The following is a 22,974-nucleotide window of genomic DNA, read 5'->3' as shown; positions in this document are numbered from 1 at the left end:
GATCTCCAGAGTAGAGACTCTGCCTTGGAAAGCACACAGATATGGGAATTCTTCCAAAGGCTACACACAACAAACTCTAAAAAAAAAGAAAATGCAAAAAAAGCCCAAACCAACCCAGACACGCTATTTGTTATCTCCACCCTAATCGCAGCAGAGGAACACAATGCATGAGACCGTCCCAGCTTGCCAAGTTGCAAACGCTTGTCCAAAACAGCATCTGAAAGCAATCTGCAGCCATCCTCTGTAACCTCCCTGTCAGCTCAGCAGCCATGGGAAAGCTTTGAATTAGGCTATTCCCCTCCCACAACCCCTTTTGCATAGACCAAGAGAACTCCCAAGACCTCTCTCCTTTCAGGGGAATTTTTCCGAACGCTTCTCTGCAGGCAGAATCAATTCTAATTGTTGATCTGCTTGGCAAGTTTTTCCATATTCCACACTGTGCCCTTGGGGTAACATTACCAAGTGAGGAAAAGCATTATTTCTGACAGAAATAAGTTTCTTCACCTTAAAAAAGCTAAAGCATACCCATTAAAAACATGCACATGCTGCCAAGAATTAATAGAGAAAATAGTTTATTTTCCACTCCAAGAGATCTCAAGAATGACATTTCAAGCTCACTAGAAATGAACCTTAAAATAAAACACAAGACTGCAAGCCCTCAAAAACAGCTGGACACTTTGGAGATAAGATGTGCTTCCTAAAAAGTACTGCTAAGGGTGAAAATCCATTTACAGTTTTGCAGTTCTACAAATACTTTCTCTCCCAAAGCAGCTCCTCCCAATACTGAGAGAGGCTTTGCCTAAACAAGGATTTGAGGACTGTCTCATTACAGTAAAAACGTTTTACATCCAAACCATCGGTAGGCATCTTCCACCTCTCCTAAAAAGCTAAAAAAGCAGCGCCTTCGGACATCCAGAGAAGCGAGGCGAGCTAACAGCAGCACAGGGCTGGGATCAGCAGCGCTCCCCCGACCCCTGCCATGCTGCTTTTCAAGTGTATCAGGATTCCAGTTCACTCAGGCACAGCGCAAGAAAGCTACCGAGCCCCAGCAGCGCAGATCTTCCTGTATTTGTATATGAAAGCATCCGTCTTTCCAAGACTAACTTCATAAATGCCATCTGGCACCAGAGACCCGAAGCATGTCTGTCGGCCGCTGAGGAAGGATTCTTCAGCACCATTCACCAAGGAGGAAGAATTTCCGTCAGCATTCAGGGCTTCTGCAGTGCCAGTTTCAGAAATGGTGTTAGGAGCGTCGTTTCCAGCACACCGGGTAATGCCATCCATGCGCTTGTGGAGATCCTGGCTCAGCAGCAACACAACGGTCCCTCCAACACGGAGCACCCTGGCAATTGCAGGAGAAATAACGGTTAGGTGTTCGGCCTACCGGCACTCATTTGTCTGTGCAGAACTCAACACTGCTGACACTGCAGATGCCAGCTGCCTTCAACAAAACACCTAAGCACGTTAAGGGTCACGGCCCAACTTGACAACCTACATCTCCAAACAGAATTTAAATTCCCTATCTTCATAACTCTTCCTAAACGGGAGAACTGGGCCCTATCCTGACTCCCAAACATTTCTGACCTTGGGAGTCCTTTCCATTGGGTTGACAGGGAAAACTGGACGGTTTTTCCCCACCTCTTAGTGCTCTTCCAAGGACTGAAGGCAGTATCGCCTTCAAACCCCGTTTCTGGGTCATGTGAGCCTCCCACCAGTCTGCAGAGGAACAGCTTCCCAGGGCAGCCAGAGCTCCTCGGGTCAGTACGGCAGTCCTGAAGCTGGCCTCTCCCTTCGGAATCATTAAAAGGTCAGCTCTTTCTGCATTCCACTGATCCTTAATGGCTTTCAAACTTGGGAAACGGAGGAAACTTCGCTATTGTCTGTAATCCATTTTTCTTAGTGCATTAGCGAACGTTACACTTGACTTTCAAAGAAAGGAGAAAGAAGAGGCTATCCTGGCTGTGCTCACAGCAAGTGGATCGAACAGTCCCACCGGTGGGGCTCTGGTGGTAATGGTCCCTTCCTCACGTGCACCCTCCCAAGGAAATATTTTGCTTAGGGCGGTCCAATGGAGCAAAGGAGACCAGAAGACGAGCACGGTCAAAGGGAGGGATGCTCAGCGCAAGCTGATGTAAGATTGCCCTGCCGTTCTGCGGAGCCGCCTCACCTTCCTCACCGTCTTCCCACCACACCCCTGCACGGGCAAGCGAAAGCACCACCCACCGAAAACCAGTCCTACGGAAAGGGCTTGTTTTCAGCCAAGAAATAAAGGAGCTGACGGTTTGGACAGCCCCTTAGAAGCAGCCTGCTACTAGTTTGGCTCAACTCTGCCACAAAGTGACAGGGTGAGAGGTGAAAGGAGGCATCTTTAGAGGCTTTTAAGCAGACCAGGTGGCTAGCTGGATATTCCAGTACATGCCAACAGAAAGGAAAATGCATACCACCATTTTCTGGCCTGAGATCCTTCCTGCCAACACAGGTTGGTAAAAGCCTGATTGTGAACCCAAAAGGAAAGCCTGTGATTTTATGCAAGCAGACTTAAAACCGAGAAAGGATTATTGTTTTATTTGCCTGGCCGTGTTTTAAGTTTGTCTAGGTCATCCTCCCCCCCTTCTCTCATTTCTGCTGTGTAAAGAACCCCCATGGCTGTGGCTCCACAGCAGCCTTTAAGGGACAAGTAAGGACTCAGACCTTCACAGCCTGCACAGGACCAGACTACAGAGCTGGAAAGCATTTGCAATAAAGCAAAGCCTGAAGCTGACCGAACACTTCGGATCACAAACCATCATGACGTTTACACCAAACCCCGAGCACGTCAGAGGCCACACACACCTCTCCATTTCCTGGAGAATGTCCGGTAAGAGCTGTATGTCTTTTGTGATCTTGAACTTCTTCCCAAATGGGATATCCGAAATCACAGCATCAAAGCTTTCTGAAGGCAACGGCAACGCTGCGGAATAAAGGCAGGTCTTTACATCTGGCTACGTGAAAAACGAACAGTAGCTATGCCCCCCCAGACCTTACGCTGTCTGCCCGCTCTGGGGTGTGTCACGCGCCCAGATTCAGAGCCTCTTCCATCCTTACCCCCGCAAATGGTACTGCGAAGCCGTTGACCCGATGCAGACCGGGAAGAGAGAACTGCACGAGAGCGCGGCTGAGCCTGCAAATTCCCCGTTACTGGTGGGTGATACGTTTGCCCCAACAGCAAGGCTCTCCAAACAGGGACTGCATGGCTCCAAACTAACTCTGCTTCTCAACACACACTGCATCTTTACACGCAAAATGCAGAAGAGGAGCTAAGCTTGCAAGCACTTTGCTCAGCGCAGATGTTCAGATGCCTGTGTATGAATGGCAATGAACCACATGTTAAATTCCCCTCTATCCCCCTTTTCTCCCTTCAAGAATCCAATTACAGCCAGGATCACTTGGATTGTGTCAGACCTAGTGTCTTTGAAGTACCTCCCAAGATTTTGCACCCTGGAAACAGGCCGTTCCCTTGACCGTGATGCAGCACTGCACCCTTCTGGTGATGAAGGCCAGCCATGCTGGCCAGAGCGGACCCAGCACGTGAAAGGATAAGACTATGGCTTCTCCATCCCTCAGGATGCTCAAAACTTCACTGGACAAAGCCCTGAGCATCCTGACCCAACTCTGGGGTTAGTTCCACTCCCAGCAGATGCCAGGACTAAAGACCCCCAGTCCCTTCTCAGGTAAACCCCTGCTGCGATTCTATGCCAGCCTTTCCAGAACTGGCTGGAGATGTTTCTCGGACCATTCTTGGATCAACACTTGCAGCACAACAGCTTTATAACAATTTTATCTACAGACAGAAGGACAAGTTACCTACAGTCCTTCTCAAAATACACAGAAGTAACAGCTTCTGACCAGTGACAAAGACACTAATTACTTCTTCAGCATTAGAAAAGCTTGACATAAAAGTACCTTCCATTATCCCAGAAGCCAAGCCCAGTCACAACTTCTAAGTAAGAAATAAACCTATATATGTTCTTTGAAAAAAGAAATAATATTTCTTACCATTTGGGTAAGAAATAAATATTGCAAATAAAAAAAAAAAAAAAAAAAAAAAAGCAGCATACTTCATCACCCATGCACAGGGAAAAGTGGGCAGCTTTTGTCTGTTGTGAGTTCCATAAAGGACTAAATTAGACTCTGGCTCCGAGGTACACAGTAAGGTCATAAAATTATTACCTACTCCTAGCTCATGAACCGAGAGCAGACCCCCTCTCCCAGGAGAAAGGCATCATCATTTAAAATACTCCTACTGCAAAACATCACCAGTTCGGCTGAGTCCCCGCTATTACTCATCTAGTAAACGTGAGTTACTAGCCACGTGTTATCTGGATTTGTCCTTGCTGTGTTCCCGTAAGACACAAAGAACTCTCGCATAGTCTGTACTCTTTCTGGCATTCACAAATACACCATTAAGAGACAGACAACTACTACACGTGCCTGACACTTACTTTCATTGCCTTCTGCTGAGTTTATTCTTGCCAAAGTTCCAGGGGTAGGGAGGGGAGAACAAATAATTAGCCATTCACTAGCACTGGAGTCACTACTCTGCTATTTGTTGAGACTTAGCTCTACTACACATCACTGCAGTGTCTGTATAATCCCAGAACCATAAAAAATTTCAAACATGTCTCACCTGGAAAGCCTACAGACATACCTTTCACAGAAGCTTTAAGTAATTCAATCTTATCCATCAAGCCTGCAGTCCGAATATTCACATCTGCACCCTCTAACTGTGAATCACTTATATCAGCACCCCAGTAACAGGCTTCCTGTGCAGAGAAAGAGAAAAGTCATTGTGCTGACAACCAGGTGTATTTATTTTATCAGCCCTTCTCAGAACTGCCTTGCTGCACAGCTCTTCCAAGACAAGTGCCTTGCTGGGAGATCAGCTACCACCACACAGAACGGTATGTAGACCCAGGGGACAGAGGAATGGGGAAGTACGTGCCATCTTCACTCCTTTCACGTCCTGGTCTGCTGAAGACACTTGTAACTTACAGAAATACTGAGGCTACATCCTAACAGCAAGACCCCAGCTAGCTACAGCCAGCCATGCTGCACCTAATACTGACACCTCTGACCCCAGGATAAGCCCAGGCAGTCTCAGCTCCATGGCTGCCTCACACAAACCCAAAATCCAGGTCTCCCAGCACCCAGCTGCACAAGTATGTAGGCCTTGGTTGCACACTCCTGTGGAGGAACGTTTGCACTAAAACACTTCTGGCTGCCTAGAAAGATCAGTACTTTGAAAAGTACATTTTCAGCTTTCCAGCTGGGGGCTTTGGTGTAACTGTGGTACAGATTTTTCTTGATGCAACTACAAGCCATCTTGCAAAGGTCCTGCCTGTTGCCACTGCGATACTCACGGGCCACTCTTTGGCAGCTTCCACCAGTATTGTTCCTAGCCCACACATGGGATCCAGCACAAAGGCACCAGCCTACAAAAAGAGAGGGGTTATTGCATCCAAGAAAGACAGACTCCTCTCCCAGGACAAAGCTTACTCAGGGATGTATGAATCGCCTACTTATTCCCACTGAAACCAGCGTAGTTAACAATAATCACTGGTTTACCAGACCAAACTTGCTTGTAAGATAATATAGTAAAAAGCATTACTAGTTTCACTAAAGACAATGTATCCAGCCTTCATTTGTGACATTTAGGGGAAAAAAATTATGAGTGGACTGCAGGCAGGTATTAGTAAAAATTAATCTGTGGAAAAGATCAGGCTTGCTTCTGTCTTCCCTTGGGAGAACACCACCAAACAACATTTGAAGCCTCAACAGTGAAAAAATCTTGCCATTTAGACGTGTCTGTACAAGGAATAACACCTCTGCTGAGAAGGACCTGGGATTCCAGCAGAAACCTGGTTGCACAGCAGGTGACAGGGCACTAGATAAGGCAAACCCTGCCCACATGCATTAGAGGACAGGGCGTTAAAATCACCGCGCTTCTTCAAAGCTTCCAGCTCTGATGAGCAGCAGCTCCCCCCGCCGCCCCCCCATTTGGGGCTCTACATCTCTGCCATGAACATTCACTTACACTGATTTCAGCCAGAGATGCCATGGCCCACGCAATCGTTGACCGCAGTCCGGCTGTTTTGATATACTCTCTGTTTGCCAATGGAAGCCTGCAGACAGCAAAAAATCAACGTAAGATAACGGTGCAACCACGCAGAAAAGCCCGTGTAATATGAAAGAACAAATGAACTGGACAGACCCGCAGACAGTCAGACACCACAGTCTGCTCGTATCCATAACTTGCTGCAGCCTGGCCTACATGCTCAGATAAGCTGCAGACAAACTACAAGACTAATGTGACAGTCCCACGAATATTAAACCGTAAGATAAATACTCGCAGTAGACAGAAAGACTATTTAGAAATTATGCCTGTTCTGATACTAGCAAGACAAATCTGGTGAGAACACCTACCTGAAAAGAGGAATCCCCACCACAGAATGAATGTCATTAAGGTGTACAAAGATCTGAAAGAGGAAAAAAAAAAAAAACATTAGAAACTCTCAACTTGGCATGACAATAGCTTTAACTCATTTAAACCAGACACAGAAGCTTCTACAAATTTCTGATCACAGTTGTTAAGAACAAAAATACATGCTTTAGATAATTATGATTAATGGGGAAAAAAAAAAAAAATCACACTAGATAATCTAAAAGCCACTCTAAAGACAGTCTAGTATTTAAGCAAGCTGAGAGGGGAATTTTGGCAGCCAGGAATCCATCAGCAAGCAGCTGAATCTTTAAGGGAACCGATCTTTGTAACACTGAACAGGTATTTTTAATTATAACCCCATTTACTCTAAGCAGATTATTTACCATATACTAGCACTCAACTACTCACCTACCCCCTCTTTCTTTAAAAAAAAAAAAAAAAAAAACACAAACCAACCCAGAACAACAATAAGAAAACCCACCGTAAGCGCCACTAAGGTGCATTTCAGATGGAAGGCGGATGTAGGTAACCCTTCCAGAAACACAGGCAGCCCAAAGAAATCGCCCTCCTGTCCCACACAGGGCACCTCAAAAGAAGACTGAGCTCCCCAGCAGGTCTTGCACGACGGCAGTCCCTCCCCGGGAAGCCCAAAGAGAAACGTGGTGCTGCTGAGAAATCCCAGTCCTCAGCACTTGAACGGTTTCAGAGCAAAAGGGAACAGGATCCCTATTTGCGGCTCAACAAGCTGTGCCTAACGCACGGCCTGGGAAACCAGAGCCAGTGGATGGACTCAGAGCTCCCACCGATGGGCTCCCACCTCCCAGCAGCAGCGCCGAGGGCAGCTCCCCTACGCCAAGCGCAGGGATGGAGAAGCAGCTTGTCGAGAGCAATGAGTCCTTGCCAAGCTCTCCGGACGGCCCACACCACGGAGGGTGCCTTAAGCAAGCTGCTTGTCAGGGACAGGGCCGAGAAGATGTTCTCCAGCCAAGTTCCTCGAGAACACGACCCTGCTGCTCGCCCTCTTCCCCTACAGAGGCCAAACGACCCGCCCAGTGGCTCAGGTGATTGCGGTTTTCAAGAGGGTCAGAGCCCAGCAGCTTGTAAGCGCGCTGGATCCCAAGCCACCGCCTGCGTGGGTGGATCCTTCCCCTGACACACGGGCCCATCTGGCCAGTCTGTTATTTACTGACGTGCCCGGGAAGGCGCGCGCACAGTGGCTGCGGAAAAGCTTTGCTCCGTGCTACCAGATGATTTCTGGTTAAATTCAGTGGCAGAAAGACAAACAGGGGGAGGCCGTGAACCCGCACAGAGGGAGCGGAGAACAAACCAAAGGAGTGGGGGCCACCTGGAAGCAGTAACAGGCCATCTGGCAGAGAAGCACCACACTACCTCTAGGTCGGGGTCCCGGAGATCAGCCCGCCACCCACACTGCTTCATGAGCGCTGTGCCAATGGCTCTTCCGATCTCCTGCAAGGGGGAAGAACACTCACAGGCAGTAAAAACAGCAGAATTAAGAAAACTACAGATCACAGCCTTGACTGTACAAATCCTTAGAGATACCTGGGAAAAGAAAAGAGTCTCTCTTTATCCCTAGGAGAACAGTTTGTACAGACCAGAAGCGGCAGAGCAAGTGAGCCAGGGGCACAGCAAACACACCACAGGACAAAACGACTGTCACTCAGCGGGAGTGCAGGCTGCTGAAGTTCGAGTTCTGCCCAGGTTACAACAAAAGTTGTCATCATTTCAGGATTACGTATCAGGCACAAAATATTTCTGATGGCTGTAAACTAGATTACCTAAAAGAAAACCTGAAAACACACAACTACAACTCACAATTTTCATGATTTTACAGCATCTAGAAAGCTCTGGCTACCTTCAGAGTACGAGAGTTCAAACACACGGTGTAGATTTAAGCAAACATACCCATTGGTACAGGGTACTGGCTTTAGCAGGAAAAAAACCCTCTATAGTTAAACTGCTGTTACCTTCACGTAAGGGAAAACATATATAAATTGCGGCTACAGACAGGGTTTCTTTTATTTTTTATTTTTCTTACAGTAGAAAGAGATGCTAGGCGAGAAGAGCGCTGGATGGAAAGGGTCCCTGGAGGTACCTACACCATCATGCTCTCCCAAGGACCAAGATCCACCCTGCCAAGGACACCTCCCAGGGCTGCACCACCCTCCTCCCCAGCACCCAACCAGAGCCTCCTGAAGCTGCAGGTTCTGGCTTTTGCCCTTCTTTTACACTGCCTGCTGCACCTGAGAGCAGTCTGGCTCCACTGCCCTCGCAATGGCCCTTCAAGGAGCTGTAAACTACTATCAGGTCACTCCTCAGACTCCACGGGCCCAGCCGCCTCTTACCTTTACTCATCCTCAACCAAGGGCATTGATTTGAAAAACATTCAGGGGAATAACGCCCAGAAATTAACAACAGCCCTTGGGTTTCCACTTATTCAAGGTAAATGCAGGGTAAGGGCTTTTTCGAGAAAATACAGGAAAAGGTCAGATCAGTTTGTTTCTCTAAAACATGTAACACAATAGAAAAATGACAAATCAACTACACATCTCGCTTCACCTTTGCTAAATTATTTTAAAACAGAGATACTTTAGCATACCTGCGAGGTAAGGACTTTGGCAATTGCCCCACTGCAACGACAAGAAACTCTGAAACTGAAGCTAGGCTGCTCGTTCACGGCAGGTTCCTCCTCTCCGCTGCATTTGGAAGGGTCTTCCGAGGAGTCCAGGCTTTCCGTGCAGCAGCCCTGGCCCCACACACACCTCTCTCCAGCTTCCACCTGACGCTCCTCAGACACGGTCTCTCTCACTCGTTCTGCTTTCTGTCTTTTAGCTGCAATATTTGTCTCTTCTTCTGATTTTCTCTTGAGAGGCAACTGGTTTTCTTGAGAGGTGTCATCGTTCTTCCCCTCGTGCCCATGAAAGTTTCTCCAGACAGAGATGACATCCAGCCAATACGTCGGTTCCTCAACGACAAGGCTTTTAATCTCATGCAGCATTTTCCCTGGAAGAAAAAGCAGTTTCAGGTCAGGTGGCTCAGTCTCGGCATTTGATTTTCCTGTGGACTAAAGGCTGCTGCTGGCAGAGGCTGCGTCCAGAGCTCACGAACGCGCCAATGCAGGGCCCGCAGCAGTGGCTCCCGGCACCCACACGGCACCCGCAGGCACCCAGGCATCTGTCCGACTGCAGGGCCGGCAGGACCAAGATAAACGGCACAGGGGTTGAATTCTGCAGAAGGGTTTGGCAGCTGTGGAGAACCAGACCAGCTCTGCGAGTCATTCTCGGGGACAGAGGCCCAGCCTACCACGCCATCCTCCCCAGAACACTCGGCGGGGGATTAGGGACGTGGGACACTTTTCAGGATTGCAAGACAGACACGAACACGAATCACTGATTCAGTTCAAGTAAAAAGCCGCAAGTTTGGTTTTACCTAAAGGAGATCTCTCCTTGCTATTCATCGGTCTGCCTTTAATCCTGCAAAGTCTCCAACACACACCTGAACTTACACCTCTTGAGCTGGCTATGGGGGAGGGGAACACGGAGGCCAATTCAATTAAAAACCTTGTAGCTGGTCGAGGGGTGGGAGGTAATTCTATTTCTCATTTAAAATTTTAGATCTATGGTTAAATTGCCTCCTCAAAACTGAAGGCCACCTGTGACCTCCCCAAAAAAGTCTGGCCAGCAGGCGGGTGTCCATCCATCCAACTTGGGATCGTTACTGCAACAGCGACCGAGAACACAGCCCGAGCAGCTGAGAGGGACACAACACCCGTGCGCCGAACCAGGGACACGGGAGACGCGCCTGGATGCACCGGAACAAGGAGACTCACCATTAGAATGCACACGAGGGGTCCCGGGCTGGGGGTCCCGGGCTGGGGGGTCCCGGGCTGGGGGGTCCCGGGCTGGGGGGTCCCGGGCTGGGGGGTGGGTTTTTGGCAGGGTGGTCTTACGCACACGCAGAGGGCCAGGACACGGCACAGCTAAAGCCATTGCCAGCCCTACAGGGCGCTGCCAGCGCGCCCGGGTGAAGGTCACCGCCCTCAGCCACAACGAGCCGTTAATTCTGGAGCCGGGGCCCGAGGCCGCACGCGGGGGGCGTGGGGGGGGGGGGGGGGAGAGGGGCAGCCGGTACCTTTGCTCCGGAGGCGCAGCGGGGCGGCCCAGCGCAGCAGCAGGAACAGCCGCTCCGCGCAGCGCAGCCCCCGCAGCCGCCCCGGCGCCGCCCCCGCGCGGAACGACACCTTCCCCGGCACGCGCTGCACCTGCGGGCGCACCGGGACAGCTGCGGCGGCACCGGGGGGGGGGGGGGGGGGGGGGGGGGCGCCCGCACCCCCCCGGCCCCCCCCCCCCTCTGCCCCGCCCGCACCCCTCCGCCCCCTCACGGAGCGTCCCCGCGTCCCCGCCCCGCACCCCCCGGTCCCCCCCAGATGTGCCCCCGCCCGCACCCCGCCGTCCCCGTGTCCCCGCCCCTCACGGTGTGTCCCCGCCCGGTGTCCCCGCGTCCCCGCCCACACCCCTCTGTCCCCCCAAGTGTGTCCCCGCCCGCACCCCCGGTCCCCCCCCGGTTTGTCCCCGCCCGGTGTCCCCGTGCCCCCGCCCGCACACACACACACACCCCCACACCCCCCGCCCGCCAATATGTCCCCGCCCGGTGCCCGGGCCCGCAGCCCCCTGTCCCCCCAGATGTGTTCCCGCCCGGTATCCCCCCCCCGCCCCCCCCCCGGTGTGTCCCCGGCCGCCCGCAGCGCTCCCCTCCTGCGCAGGCCCCCGGCCCCCCGCCCCCGCGGCGCCCCCTCACCTCGGTGGCGCCCAGCCGCGCGCGCACCTCCCGCGCCAGGAAGGGCTCCAGCCCGCGCCCCGCCGTGCAGAAGTACCGCCGGCCCCCGCGCCGCCATCTTGGCCCCCAGCGCGGCCCCTCCCAGCGCCCCCGTGCGGCCGCCGCGGGGGGAGCAGCGCCGGGGGCCCCGCCGGTAGCGACCCGGCCCCCGGCAGCAGCCGCGGGGCCGCCGGGCGGGGGGGGACGGTGGCGCCCCGGGCTCGCGGGGCCCGCGCGGAGGCACCGCGCGTGCGGAGCGGCCCCTCGTGCGCGGTCCGGCCCGCCCCGCGGGGGTCTCTGCCAGCGCAGCCGCGGGCGATCCGCGGGGCCCCGCTCCGGGCAGCCGGGCGCGTGCGGCAGCGGCGGCGTCCCCTGGGGCAGCTGCGGCGCGCACGCTCCGCACAGCGCCCCCGCGCACCCGGGGTGCGGTGCCGAACGGCGCGGCACCGGCGTGCCAGGGCCGGGCTCGGTGACAGCAGCACCGCCGCCGCCAACGGCGCTGCCACCGCGCCGGGGCTGTCCCCCAGCTCCCCCTGCCTGCGGGCTGCGGGGGGGCGATCCCCTGGGAGCGGAGCCAGCCGGGAGAGCTGACCCGCACCCCGCGAAGGGACACCCCGCCCCGCACGGGGGCTGCTCGGAGAACCCGGCGCGGGCGGCGGCAGCGGGACCCTCGGCGCTGACGTGCCCCGGGGCAGCCGCGGCAGCTCCGCGGGGAGGGGCGGACGGCGCCTGCTGGGACGTGGGAGCCGCGTCTGCTCTTCCTTCGCTTCCGCGCACGCCAACCGCCTTTGCTGTTGCTCCGTCAAACTGCCTCTATCGCCACCCACGAGGGGTTTTTCCATCTTGTTTTCTTCCCCCCGCCGTTGTGCTGAGGAGGGGGTGCCAGAGCGGCTTGGTGGGCCGCTGGTGCCCCGCCGAGGTCCCCCCGCCCCACCGGGCAGCGCGCCCACAGGAACCCGGAGCCCCCGCCGAGCCCAGCAGCGCTGGCACCCCCGTCTCCGTACGCCCCCGCCGTGCCCCAGGCGGCCCGGCCGAGAGCTCCGCTCCGCTGGGGAAGCGGCGCCGCGGAACAGCTCGGTGCAGCCCGGCCGCGCTTAGCGCAGCTGCCGCCGCAACCGCCGTGCGAGCAGGGGGCTGCCAGCGCGCCCTACGGCGGTACCGCCGCTGCACCGCCGCCAGCAGCGCGGGCAAACGCTGCTCCCCGAGCACCTACGGTCGGGAAACCAGCCTGGGAGGGGGCCGGGGCTCTCCGCAGCGGCACGGCGTCGTGAGCCCGGGCCAGCACAACTTAACACCGCCCCCCCCTGCAGCAGCTCCGCGGGTGCGCTGCCCCGCTAGCGAGCGGCGACACACCGAACAGCTGTTGGCAAAGCCCCCGAGAGCCCCCAGAGAAGCCCCCGGGGGGTACAGATGAGGAGAGAAAAAAACCCCAAGAAGCACGCTCTACCGGGTGACAGCCACAGCCTGCTGCTGTCAGGAATCTGGCTCAGTGCCCCCTCGCTCCCAGAAAACACAGCTCACACACTTCCAGACGGGGGTGGGGTTTGGGTTTGTTTTTTCTTTTTTTTTTTTTTTAATAAAAGACAGCTTCCAGCTACCTAGTCATTACTGTGCTGTTTGTGCAGGACAAACAAACTTTAAATACAAAAATGCACAAGGCAAGTTGAAACAAGCTGCTTGTTTCGAACTACTCGGCAGTGCAGGCTCTAGCACTTACTTGCAATGGCTTTACTCTTTGTACAATCAGTTCTATGTAGCAATGATTGTATATAAAGAATATAGTACATACTGTTTTGTCCATTTACAAGAGAAAAAAATAAATATTTTCCATTCTTATTATACATTAACACTTCAGTAGAAAGTTACAGCTGTTGTGTTGGCGTGACCTGCAACTTCAGGAGGAAAAAGAACATGCATACATACCTATTAAGAACTCTAAACAATGACTTTGTAATAAATTACAGAGGATAGATACCAGCCAACAGAATACCGATTTTCTGAATTCAGTACATTGGTGATTCTTGTTCCAAAGAACAAAGGAAAAAACCCAACCAAACCAAACAAAAAACCAACCCCAAACTTGCAAAATACAAGCGCTAGTAGCTTGTGTTATGTAAATAAGACAAACCATGTACGATACAGCCTTTTCTTCGAATGTTTGTGAATAATAGGCTTGTGGTTTTAGGCAAAGAAGATTAAGTAGTTGAGCTGGTCCTTGCACCCTTCACACATAACTAGCACCGTAAAGATGCAAGGGCCTCAGCAAACACCTAAATTTCATGCTTAAGAACGAAAGCATGCATTTTGTAGAGTTTGTGCATGGTACCTATTCTGTTTATTAAGGTTACAGTGCAAGAAAGATTCTCAGACACTGAGGATGTTTCTGTAATTCTGCTAAAATTATTATCAACATTTCTAAAGTTTAGCCTGTGTGAGATTAATGAAAAAAAAAATCATACTGGTGCCTCACCTTTGACTGCTATACACAGACACTGCATCACTAAACTGGCAAATGAGAAAACAATGGCAGCAGCCTAAGTGTGCCATGAAGTGGGGAGGGGGAAAAAAAAAAAAAAAAAAAAAAAAAAGAGGAGTTAATATGCATTGCAGTTTACTTAAAAATATATAGGTATTTTAAAATGGCACAAAGCTTTGTACAGGTGGATGTGGATGTATCAGTGCAAATACATATAAATGAGGTACCAATTTATTCAGGCCAGATCTAATTATACGTATCTTACAATCACACTCTTAAATTTCCTGTTGTCAGCTACAGGCTGACAACTTGTAGCACTGAAGTAAAATCAAAGTCAAAACAATTTTTCAGCATATTCAGCATCAGATCATTGTAACTTCCCTACAATTTAGTTTCTGAGCTTCCACTCCCTCCCAGTCCTCAGATGGCTTGGTTTTCTGTTATTTTTAAACACATACTTAGTGTTAATACTTCATTTTCTTTTTCAAGATTTGCAACTCAATTATAGGAAAAAGTTAAAACTGTGTACGTAAATTGGAACAATAACTGGCTATTTTACCATTGTTTGAAATTTTAACAAGTACTGCCAGGAAGGAGAAACACTGTTATTGCTATTCGGGGACCGCAAACAAACCAACCTGAAGGCATGGACAGCACTGTTCCAGTGGTGATGTTAGATACAACATGGCATTCTGCCTACAATTAGTCCTTTTGCATTTGAACACTCTTCAAGTTATCCACAGCTTTCTCGTCCAGGCAACTATGATGACATTTACATGGAGATATGGATTTAAAGTGGCTAACTGTGGGGCACACACAGCTTTTCAGTTCTGGTAATTCTTTCTTGAGCCGTTCCAGCTGCTCCACCTGGAATATATTTGGTTGTTCAGGATTTGAGTCGTATATCCTGGATAAACGAGAAAAGAAAAAGCGCTGATCAGCCTGACGGATCTCAGGTAGACTAGATGAAGGCACTGGGTCTTTTTCCCTACTAGAGTAAAATTAGGTATCAGCAAGTCAGTAAGAACAGTATGTTTGAGGTCAGTACCTTAAGTTTCGCCACTCATCTTGCAATATCAAATGGTATTCCTTTTAAACAATGGTTAATGTTTCATTGGATAGACTAATAAGCTACCCACTGGCATTTACCTCACTTACTCTTCTGAAAAATGTTGTTTTACAGGTGGCAAAAGGCAGTGAAAAGCAGAGTTCCAGGCTTCAAACTTAAAAGCCTAAGAAATTTCAGAGACTGACATTATTTGTGCAGACCACGATACACTGCTTGTACCTCACGCTGAACAGAGTTCATACTTCCTGCTTAACAAGTATTTCACCACCACTCCCAGTTCAGAACCATTTTTTTAAAAAAATTACCATTACAGTATTAGGTGACAAGTAAAAACCAGAAAACCTCATCTTTAGTCATACCCAATGCAAATTTAACTACCTACACTACTTTAAATAGTATATCTGCTTTTCACTTTCCTTTTTTCACACACGTAAACAAAGCTGTGGGACATGATTGTCAACATCGTACCAGATTGTCCGAATCCAAAACACATTTTGAGTTTAATGGCAGAGGCACTGAGCATAACTCAAGCGCTATTTTGGTGTAATACATTATAAAGCAAAAGCATTCGTGTTCCTGTAAGCTAGCTTTGCTACAGCACTTACTGTGACAAGGATACATCCTGATCTCCCAACATTGATTTCTAACACCAGTACGTTATTTAGTTCCAAATTGCAAATCCTGGCATCCAGTTCCCCTCTCCTGCAGCTATCACGCTTACACAGTTTCAGGTATTGCACATCTCCAGGTTTACCTCCTTCAAATGAGAGCTGCTGGAAGAAATCACCATGGCTTCTGCCTTAGTCTTTTATAAATATTTGTAATTTTCACTTACAATTCCTTCAAGAAAGTGGTTAGTTTTTATTGCATCATCCTTTCTCTTTCATACCATAACGTCAAGCTATGTCCAAAAGGGACACAGCGTCACAACGAAAACAATGGACGGCTACATGATACAGTGCCGGGTGCCTTTTTATGCTGGCAAGACAACTTTGAACTGTTGGCAAGTCCAAGACATCAAAAATGATATGCAGCTTGAAGAGTCATATAGAAAATGGGATTCAAATGAGGAAACACTTCTGCAGGAAATACAGATATGGATCACATTCCCTACAGTAAGATCAAAGATAGTCTCTGTAGAGAAACTCCTAGAAGCGAGGACAAACGCTGTCTGGTCCTACGGAACATGCACAGAAGGCACAGCAGTTACCTGCACAGCACCTATAAGCTAACACAGGCCAAAGACAGGACCAAAAATTGCCTCACAGAAGACACCTGCAAAATAAAAGCCCAACCGCCCTTCCTTCCAGGATGCAGGCACCACCTGTGCTTTGTTGGCTAGGTTAGCTGACACAGGACAAATTTCTCTATGCATTCAAGAGAAAGCACTGAAATTAGAAGATAGTTTTCTATATAGCAACACACTTTAGAAACTGCCAATCAAGTACCTCCCATCACCCAGACACCAGAAAAGCAAAGGCATATTTCTAAGCCACTTGTTCCTAGAGCGTGGCTAAAAATGTTTTAAGCAGCTTCTGGCAAGTATTTTATTAGTTTTTTACTAGGACAACCATTAATTCTGTAATTCTTGCCTCATACTCAGTTCTTTGCAATTGAGATTTTGGACAAGTCCAACCCTCCAAGCTCCTTTCACACACTCCACTGGAACCAGTCTGCTCCAGTGTATATACAGTGTTTCTTCTAAATCAAAAGCAGGGAAAACCATCTGAAGCAGAGCTACCCTTGCACCTCAGAATTTCTGGTCCCCCCTCTTCGTTTGGGTCCACAAAAGTACACCAGCAGTTGGCAAAAACAGAAAACGGCTCCAGGACTTCTCTTAACAAATTATTTCCAACATCACTATCAAGATAAGGAATAAGCTCTCATCTCCCTATCCTTCACTCTTCAACAGGACAATTATTTCTAAGTAACTACGCACCAAAGTTCCTCCATTTGACATCCTATCAGTATGCAAGCCCTGCAGAAGACTGGGAAGTCCTCCAAATCCTACTGTTTTAAACTAGCACTTTCTACAAAAAGCCTTGCAGGACATTCCAGGGTTATGCAGCGGGCACAGAACTGACGTGCTTCGCTCCCCTCAGGTGTGTTTGCAGCCCCTGAAAACACATACATCCAGCAAGTGTCAGTCACAGCTGGTTTTCTTCACTATTGCTTGGTCCAAAAACCAAGAGTCAGCAGCACCAAAACACTGCTTTCATGCTTAAAAGGTTTTCTGAAGCTTTTTGCTTAAAACTTTTCATTTTTCTTTATGTCTCAAGGTAAGCTTGAGTTTACTTTGCAATTCACAAAGGAAGACTTCAGACTGCCACTGTGTAACATCTTAATCACTGAGTAGATTAAACTACAAATCAACTAATACTAGTTAACTTCCTACATATATCCACGGTGTTACTTATTTAAATAACATTCAGTTGCAGGCAAATAAAATGGTGCAAATTTGGACAGTCTTCTAGTTTTGAGAAGTGTTTTGAATGCTTTTGCCTTTATTGCCACTTAAATTTGTGTTAGTTTTGGGAAGTTACTAACGCTGATAAAGCACAGAGCTTTTGTCCGGAGTCTGCAAATGCAACGTGCAGCCACAAGGAACCGTAGTGTTTAGAGAGGAGACAGGCACACTGAAGATTCTCATGGAAGAGCTTCCACCATAGATGTTGGAGGATTACTGTTTATAGTATTTTCATGCAGCTATGTGTATTATTCAGCAAACAGAACTCAGACCATGTAAAGTGAACTAAAAAAACCCCAAAGATAATGCAAGTGTAAGTTAGCACCCACCTCCTCTCCACATTGGTATTTAATATACAGCCAACTGGTGTACAAACGTAAGACTGCACTGTTCTTACTGAGTTAAGCACATTCAAATGCAGAAATATTTCCTGGATAAGCTTTGTAAACAGGCCAGGAGAAAAATACCAGATAAATCACGCCACAAATCCTGCTTTACAATTCATTACTTTTGCCAATCCAGAGAATTTTACTGCAATAGGTTAATGTTTCTTCTCTAAACAAACGTTTCAAGCATGAGACGTAATTTTCTGTGTGAACAGAAGATACCCAGCCACGTACCTGAAGTACTTTTCTGGATTAGGGCCCAAATAGAAGCCCTGTGGGCAGAGATAGCAACTTGTCTGTAGGTTGCCCTTTTAACATAAGCAGTTTATTTTTGAGCGCTGAGATGAATGCTAGTTAAACATAAGAAAAAAGCAGAATATTGTCCTGGCAACTGCACTAGGCCATGCGATTGGTTCCACGGCTTCGGGTATGTCTAGTAATTTGCAGCCCAAGTGGAGAAAGGACCAGATGGGGTGGGGAGGCGGGGGGATTCTTTCCTCTGCCCCAGTGAGGTTGCTCTTTTAATAGCACTGACATTTGTAAGCTTTTTGGATTTAGTCTTGCAGTTTTTCGCCATGCAAAACAAACTCAAGACCTCCTACCTGCATTTTTTTTTGCCCGACACTTGATATCAGCAACTTTTGGCATTCAGGACACTGTTTTCCTGCCATCTTCACAAGTGGCTACAATGTTTTGCTCAATTCTACATGGACAATTAAAGTTCGGAAAAAATAACTTAGAGAAATCATCTCTACCCAGATGGTTCATACTCTTTGAATAATTACTGCATGCAATAACAATAACTCAGGCCCATATCCGAGCAGCCTAAAAGCTGTATTTGCTTCCTAGCTTATTCAGACAAATAACTGTTATTAAGATGGTTTAAGTAAAGGTCTAGTAAACAGCAACACAAAACACCAGGCACAGCGATTTTTTGATAAACATCTGCACTTGGCCTTAAGTCCAGAGAACAAAAATTCTGCAGAAGCCATGGAAGCAGCACATCCTCATTCAGTCCTGGAAATATTCTGGAACTTGAAACTGCAACTGTAGCATAAATTCACCTTACACTAATAAATGGGTTACTGCTGCCCCTACTTATTTCTAGACCTTGAAACACACACGTACATCACTCTCTCTCTCAATACTGGAGTTCTGCTTCACAGTAGTTTTGAATTTATTTCTAAACTTCAAACAGCACAGAATACGGATGCTTACCCCATACGTAAACTTTTGACAGTGTGAAGTCTTGATATTAACTTCATACACTCAAATAGAATCATTTAGGTTGGAAAAGACCCTCAAGACTGTAAAGCTCACACTGCCAAGTCCACCACTAAACCACGTTCTTAGGCACCATGTCTACACGTCTGTTAAACACCTCAGGGATGGTGACTCCACCACTTCCCTGGGCAGCCTCTTCCAGTGCTTGACAACACTCCTAGTGAAGAAATTTTTCCTAATAAGCAATTTAAACACCCCCTGGCACAACCTGAGGTCATTTTGTCTTGTCCTATCACTTGCTACTTGGGAGAAGAGACCAACACCCACCTCGCTACAGCCTCCTGTCAGGTAGTTGTAGGTGGTTTCAAAAGGCTCCCTCTTTACCCAGCAACTCCACTGCGAATGGGAACACTCGCTGCCAGGTTTTTAGATTTAGACATGCATCCAGGACTTGCAGGTACCACCTGCATTTCAAAATGTCCAGCTTGAGATATCTGGTGAAAATTCTGGTGCAATTTTCAGGAAGTGTCATGTTCCTTCTAAGGAACCTATATTAAGATTAGATTTAATTCTACTCAGACAATTAGTAAATTCTGAAAAATAATCAAGAATTGTAAAGGAACATTCCAGTATTTGTTCTGGCCTACAGAAAAAAAAAGGTCAGTAACATTTAGAAATTATAGTTAACAAGCCTGCAACAATTATCCCAAAACAAAGTAATTGTTTGCCTCTCAACTGCAGTTTGTAGCTTGAAAAAGAAAGAAAAAAATTGCACTACTGTACTACTGTTTTTTAAACAGCTTTGAAATTGATATTAATTTTGGGGTTTATCTCAATGAGGTGGAAAGATGTCAACAAGGTGGAAGAGAGACATACAGGGGAAAGGTTATGAGAGAAGAGATGATTGCTATTAAGAATCTAGATGGTCTAAATTGTGCAGGAAGGCTAAAATTTTTTGTTCAGTTAAATCCGTAAGGGAATTCAGCCTATAAGCAATTCCAGTGAATTGGTTAGTCATGAGAAGGCGAGGCAAAAGATGTTCTGCTATCATACTGCAACCTAAAACACAGGAAGCAGTACAAAAGGCACTGTAAGATGACACATAGCAGACTTGCAGCCTTGACATAAGTGCAATGTTACTTAAGTAGTGTTGAGCAATTAAGTATCTGAAGTAATAAAAGTAACGTGAAGTCAGGAAAAAAGGCTGTCACCTGCTTTACTAATAGTAGCGCATATCTTATTGCATCAGGAGTAATTAAGAACTCCAGAGGACTGGATTAGTAGACATCAGATGAACAGACATTTTGCATAAGAACACTTTATGCCGTAGTGTTTGATTAAAACACCCCACCTGTCTATAGACTGATAGTTTATCACTGCAAGTTACACATACCATAGAATCAAATTACTTAACAATTCTATGTCTATACACTAAAGAGTTGGAGTACCGTCTTGTCTGCACACTAGTGCAGAGATACTTTTCGTCTCCTAAAGGGGCCTCAATCTTCAGTTGTAGGAGAGGTACAACACGTAGCACTGCCATAGCAAAGAGGGCTTACATTTCAATGACTTCAAGTCTGAAGCTGATCCCCGGTGTAAAAATCTCGTTATTCCTTTTTACCACCAAATAATAGGAGACACTCTATACAGTATGAGAAGGGACACCCCAGCAAACCAGAGAAGCACTGACCCGTCACTCTGGAGGACTCTCAATAGCCAAGAACAGATTGAAGGGAGTTAACAGTTTTTCACACTGGGAGCCTAGAACTCTTAATTGCAAACGATTTCTTGCCTTTAGATACATTTTAACTTGACTCTCAGTTTCCACTTTATAAAACAGAGCCCTTGACGTTACTTGATCCCACACACACTTATTTTCTCCAGGTAAAACTATATGCAAAACAATGTCCCTGCTAAAGCAAGATGTTTGAAAAACTTCTGCAATTTGACAGTTCAGTTACACCTAAAGCTATTCCAGTTACATATTGTTTGCAATCTATCGTAAATTCTAATTTAATACAGCTTCTCAAATTAATCATCATCGTATAATAATGAGTTTCACATCTTTTATCATAAAAGAGCTAAAACTTTTGGGTTTAGTAAGGAACTAAAATAATACTTTTGTTCACAGATTTACCAGAGTACTCCCAAGTCCACCTGAACTGTGTGGATGTAACAACTACTTTCTGAAGCAACTAATTTGGAAGTTTGCCCTGAGAACCATACCAAGCTAATTTTAACTGGAAAAGTGGTGAATTCACAGCTTTGAAACACAACAGAACATTGGCAAAAAAATCAGTTAAAATCATTCACTTAAGTTGTGTTAACTATTTCCATAACTAAGTGTAGAAAGCTGAAGATTTCAGCCAAACAGTTAAATAACACTGTCCTCACTGTGTCACAGTCAAAGTTTAAAAATTACCATCAGGAATGTTAATAGCACATTAAATGTGTATGCCATGCACTAGTTCTTTAAAGTATCAAATTACATTTACATTAACCTCAGGAGAAACAAAAGTTATTCTGCTTCATATATACAGCTGAAAAAGTAGGAATTAGTGTTAGCCATGCTCATGAACTGTGTTTATGAGCTTCTTGTACTTACAGTACAAAAGGAAGATATTCTGCACTCAAGACAGCCAAAAAGCAACGTGAAATTTCACAAGAGTCAGGATACCACAGTTCCTAAGCTTTATTATCATTAAAAACACAGTTAAGTACCTGTCGTATATTAGCCCATGAACACCATATTCTCTCAACTTCTTCCTGTTATCTGGGTCATTTGCATCATCACCCCATGAAAAAATAACTAGGCCCTTAGATTTGGCCCTTTTAATAAATGACGGATTCCTCAGCAGATCTTCAGAGTGCACATTAATTCCCTGAAATACAGAAGAGTTTAATTAAAATCCATGTTTCTGAAACACTCTCACATCAGGTTTTTGTAATCTTTTGACACTTGCAGCTCCTTACAATGTCATTCATAATAAAAAATAATTTAATACGATTGAAGAGTTTACTGACAGTACTACTTTTTAAACACTGTAGTAAACAGACATTTGAAACAAAGAACATTATTTTGGCAGTTATAAAATGTTAGTGTATTTCTTCTATGAGGTTAGTCTTCATTTCAAGCATTAGCGTCAAAAATTATAGATTTACAACAAGTAGTAATAATTGTTTCATTTTACTGCCAAGTAATATCAGAACTTGTCCGCTTACCAGCAAGTTTTCAAATTGTGCAAAAGTAATGGCAATTGGAGTTGTACGAGATCTAAGATCCATAAGCTCTGGATAGAGTTTAGATTCTCCTTGGGTGAGAAATAGCACAGGGTACTTGTTCTGCTTATGCCGAACCCTGTTAGGAAAAAAAAAAAAGTTTGCAAGTAGCAGATGTGTTAAAAAGCAGGGGAATTCAATATTACTGTTTGAGAATCACACTCCTTACTGCGTGTTCTTCTAGTCCCTAGCTGGTGCAACAAGATGGTACTACCATTTAGTATCAAACTGCGTGACAAACTGCTCCAACTGTTCTTTTTGGCACTACTAGAGACTTACAGTTTGAGGGAAGCCAGACTTCAAGGTGAACTCAGACCCACATCCTCAAAATGTTTATATAAACTTTTCTAACTGTTCAATTCTGTAATTTTCTTCTTAAATGAGAGTTACAGTAAAATAAACGATAAGAATTTCTAAATGTGGTTAATATACAACATCTAACCTTACTAGTGTATTTTTCCAGTCAGATGGTATGAAATGACAACAGACGGAAGCAAAATTTTGGGATTAGCATTACGCACTCTTACACGCTTGCTTCTTAACTCTTTTATCACTACCTTGATTTGGTTTTGTCCTGCCCATTTACCCTTCAATGGTATTTCATCGGTGCAGCCTCTCAGCAAATGAGATTTCCATAAAGCCTTACATTAAAGTGCTAAATCACTTCTTGTTACAAAGTGCTACAGCATATTGTTAGTTTATATGTATCCCAACTATTTGCTCCCCAGTTCAATTTCTATGCTTTTTCAGTGCCCCAAT

At 47.1% G+C, this 22,974-nt stretch overlaps 2 protein-coding genes across 10 annotated transcripts in view; both read right to left on the bottom strand.

The window, feature by feature from the left end:
* Positions 1 to 555: 555 nt before the first annotated feature.
* Positions 556 to 11,412, bottom strand: THUMPD2 (THUMP domain containing 2). Of its 3 annotated transcripts, none has more exons than XM_040598915.1 (9): positions 11,297 to 11,412; positions 9,099 to 9,502; positions 7,871 to 7,948; positions 6,463 to 6,515; positions 6,074 to 6,161; positions 5,400 to 5,471; positions 4,688 to 4,802; positions 2,833 to 2,950; positions 556 to 1,342 (listed from the first exon to the last, which is right to left on the bottom strand). In XM_040598915.1, the coding sequence occupies exons 1-9, from the start codon at positions 11,391 to 11,393 to the stop codon at positions 1,036 to 1,038; spliced, it is 1,332 nt and encodes a 443-aa protein (XP_040454849.1). In that variant the 5' UTR covers positions 11,394 to 11,412; the 3' UTR covers positions 556 to 1,035. The 3 variants fall into 3 exon arrangements, with proteins under 3 accessions (XP_040454849.1, XP_040454848.1, XP_040454850.1); XM_040598914.1 differs by lacking the exon at positions 11,297 to 11,412 and adding an exon at positions 10,329 to 10,572; XM_040598916.1 differs by lacking the exon at positions 11,297 to 11,412 and adding an exon at positions 8,042 to 8,192 and having other exon boundaries at positions 9,099 to 9,185.
* A 1,451-nt stretch (positions 11,413 to 12,863) lies between these two features.
* GPCPD1 (glycerophosphocholine phosphodiesterase 1) overlaps positions 12,864 to 22,974 on the bottom strand; it is a 46,147-nt gene continuing 36,036 nt past the window's right edge. For 2 of the 7 annotated variants that reach the window (XM_040597376.1, XM_040597377.1), the window contains exons 18-20: positions 22,159 to 22,294; positions 21,658 to 21,818; positions 12,864 to 14,697 (exon numbers count right to left, since the gene is read on the bottom strand). In XM_040597376.1, coding sequence (XP_040453310.1) covers positions 14,493 to 14,697; positions 21,658 to 21,818; positions 22,159 to 22,294 — 502 coding nt within the window. In that variant the 3' untranslated portion in view covers positions 12,864 to 14,492. Of the gene's footprint in view, positions 14,698 to 15,464; positions 15,633 to 18,314; positions 18,416 to 19,263; positions 19,485 to 21,657; positions 21,819 to 22,158; positions 22,295 to 22,974 lie in introns of all 7 variants that reach the window. The other 5 variants (XR_005828365.1, XR_005828366.1, XR_005828367.1 and 2 more) reach the window with 5 other exon arrangements.

This window comes from Falco naumanni, chromosome 6 (assembly GCF_017639655.2).
Source record: "Falco naumanni isolate bFalNau1 chromosome 6, bFalNau1.pat, whole genome shotgun sequence".
Classification (NCBI taxonomy): domain Eukaryota; kingdom Metazoa; phylum Chordata; class Aves; order Falconiformes; family Falconidae; genus Falco; species Falco naumanni.
The sequence above is the reverse complement of the archived record's forward strand: the minus strand, read 5'-3'. Positions and strand labels throughout refer to the sequence as shown.

Excerpts from the sequence above, each read along its gene's own strand:
- THUMPD2 (XM_040598914.1), bottom strand. The coding sequence starts at position 10,488 with ATGGCTTTAGCTGTGCCGTGTCCTGGCCCTCTGCGTGTGCGTAAGACC. Across the intron at positions 9,503-10,328 it reads CCCTCGTGTGCATTCTAATG|GGAAAATGCTGCATGAGATT; the intron begins GTGAGTCTCCTT and ends TTTTTCTTCCAG. Across the intron at positions 2,951-4,687 it reads ACTTAAAGCTTCTGTGAAAG|CGTTGCCGTTGCCTTCAGAA; the intron begins GTATGTCTGTAG and ends TTTATTCCGCAG.